Source organism: Rhagoletis zephyria, unplaced genomic scaffold (genome assembly GCF_001687245.7).
Source record: "Rhagoletis zephyria isolate East Lansing unplaced genomic scaffold, Rhagoletis_zephyria_1.1 Rzeph_scaffold_04033, whole genome shotgun sequence".
NCBI classification, from domain to species: domain Eukaryota; kingdom Metazoa; phylum Arthropoda; class Insecta; order Diptera; family Tephritidae; genus Rhagoletis; species Rhagoletis zephyria.
Window position 1 is genome coordinate 31,328 of NW_016161116.1, and position 2,551 is coordinate 33,878.

The 2,551-nt window shown below is 33.4% G+C and overlaps 1 protein-coding gene across 1 annotated transcript; it reads right to left on the bottom strand.

Moving 5' to 3' along the window:
* Positions 1-1,065: 1,065 nt before the first annotated feature.
* On the bottom strand, positions 1,066-1,967 carry LOC108370148 (transcription factor Adf-1-like). The gene is made up of 3 exons (XM_017625410.1): positions 1,838-1,967; positions 1,627-1,777; positions 1,066-1,558 (listed from the first exon to the last, which is right to left on the bottom strand). Exons 1-3 carry the CDS (start codon positions 1,965-1,967, stop codon positions 1,066-1,068), a joined length of 774 nt encoding a protein of 257 aa, XP_017480899.1.
* Positions 1,968-2,551: the final 584 nt, after the last annotated feature.

Consider the following 2,551-nt stretch of genomic DNA (forward strand, 5'->3'; position numbering starts at 1 on the left):
TTTGCTTCCATATAACGAATAAACACAATTTATTTTTATATGGAAGAAATGCCTTCGGTGAAAAAAATTCTAAAAAATAAACGGCCATTTTTAGCCACTTGAAGCTTTCACATTATCAAACTAAAATTGAATTGGCTATAAAACTGTGTACTCAAAAAAATTCTAACACTTCAGAGAAAAAAATTTTAAATTTCGATGAAAATTTGTTGCATTCTTTTGTAGTCTTTTACGAAGTTTTAAAATTGGGTCTATATGGGTTTTGTTAGAGGATAAACTGTGTTTTAATTTAAAATTCTTAAAAATAAATAATTAAACATAAGTGACAAACAATGTCACTTTGAAATGGGGGTGCTATTAATATGACCGACACTGTATAATAATCAACATATTAAATTATTAATTTCTTTGAAAATAAATAGCATTCAAAATTATTACATTCATTGTTTTTCTAGAAAATATGCACTTATTTCAAAAAAAGAATAAAAATATTATCACATTCATTGTTTTTCTAGTTAATTTAAAAAGCAAACCATACTCAGACTTATGTACATATAACTTGGAATTACCATTCATTTCACCCAGAATAACGGAGAATGCAGTCACCCATAAAAATAAGTATACAGGAATTTTTTGACAATATTTAAGATGTTTTCCATGACAATTATTTTTCGTAAATTTTTCAATTAAATAAAGTTCATACTAAACCGAAAACCATATAAATCAAAACATCTAACTTTTTGCAAAACTTTAGAAAGTTCCCCAAATTTTTGGCCAAATTTAAAATATTTTTTGGAAAAAGTTTGTTGTTTTGATTTATATGGTTATTGGTTTAGTATGAACTTTATTTAAATGAAAAATTTACGAAAAATATTTGTCATGGAAAACATCTTAAATATTGTAAAACACCTCCGTATACTTATTTATGTGAATGATTGTGAAATAAAACTTAATCCAAATTTATCACAATAAACAAAACTAAACTAAAATTCATCACAGTAAAACATAACTGAATTCAAATTCAATTTCAAATCTATCATAAAAAGTAAAAATTAAAAAAAAAATTACTTAAAAGCTTTGTCCGCCACTGTGCACAAAATTTAAAATATCTATTTTAAACCTATCTTGAAGTTCTTCAGGGTACTTCAATAAATACCCATCCAGAACTTTTAAAAACTCTGCATTTCGGCTTACTGGCTGAGGGGCTTTTTCCGACTTCTGCAGCCAATCACTCACAGCTCCACACAGTGTGTCAAAACGATCTTCATCTCTTTTTCTCTTTGTCTGGCGACTTGTACGAGAAGCTGCTCCTTCCTCACTGCAAGCGCTAGAGAATGGCATTGGCGTTGGTGATTGGGCAACGAAATCGACCTCGGGTTGCGATGGCTCCTCCTGCTCAAAAATGAGTTGCGAGTCACACACAACGTACTGCTCCGTTTGTGGCGTAAAAGTTTCCACGCTAGCGATAAAGGTACTATTTGGTTGCGACTCATACATAATGTGCTGCTCCGTTTGTGGCGAAACACTTCCCACGCTGTCGAAAGTGGTATTACCAAAAGTCCTGTCATATGGAAGTATTTAATTAGTTTATGTTTATACATATATTATATCAGATCAATAAGAGCTTACTGTCGAGGTGCAACGTGACGTGCCAAGAATCCCATCGCCTCCATGTATTGCCAACCACCAATGTCCTTCGCAGCACTTCCAGAAGGCGCCTTCCTGCTTTCTTTCACAAAACGGTCTCGAAGAGACCTCCAGCGACTCTGGCACTGCTCTACTACAAATTTTTAACAAATTTACAACTATTCATTGTAATTTCTTTAAAACATTCAATTACCGGAGGCACCTGCGGCAGCCGCCACATAATTCCAGGCTTTCTCTTTTGCCAATTTGTTCCTATAACTGGGAACACTTTTGTCAAAAAGACAAGGGTGCATTTGTATCGCTTGTATTAATGTATATTCCATTTTATTCACTTTTATTTTTTATTCGTACAAAATCACAACTTTCTTTCACTAAATCAAATATTGCGCGCGAGATAAAATCCAAATGACAAGCAGCTGTCATTTGTGTTACGTACGCCAAAAGTTGAGAGTTGGCCAACGTTCGTCGGTTCCGTCAACGCAAGGGTTGCCAATCTGGCGCTCTACATGCAAATACACGTATTTAACTTAACTGTNTTTTAATGGCTGCTGCGTCACCAGATCTTGAGCCCCTCATCTTCTGTGTAAGCGGCTATATGCTCCTCAAAATTGGCGTCACAGATTTGGGACGAAATGGACCAAGATATGTTGCGTGCCGCTTGCAAAACCTTCTTCAAACGTTTTCGTAAAACAATTAAAGAGGAAGGCGAAAGAATTGAACTAACGAGCTGATTCCACTTAACTAATAAAAATCAGTTTAAAAAAACTAAAAACATGCTTTTATTACAACAAGAACTAAAAAGTATAAAATAATTTATAGATGTAGAGACTCCGTAAAAAAATAATAGTTGATTTAATTTAACTTTTTTCGGCTAACCTAAAATAGGATTTAAGTGATTGGCCCGTAG

Coding starts and splice junctions, on each gene's coding strand:
- LOC108370148 (XM_017625410.1), bottom strand. CDS start 1,967: ATGGAATATACATTAATACAAGCGATACAAATGCACCCTTGTCTTTTT. Junction 1,778..1,837: donor GGCTGCCGCAGGTGCCTCCG/GTAATTGAATGT, acceptor AAAAATTTGTAG/TAGAGCAGTGCCAGAGTCGC. Junction 1,559..1,626: donor CGTCACGTTGCACCTCGACA/GTAAGCTCTTAT, acceptor TCCATATGACAG/GACTTTTGGTAATACCACTT.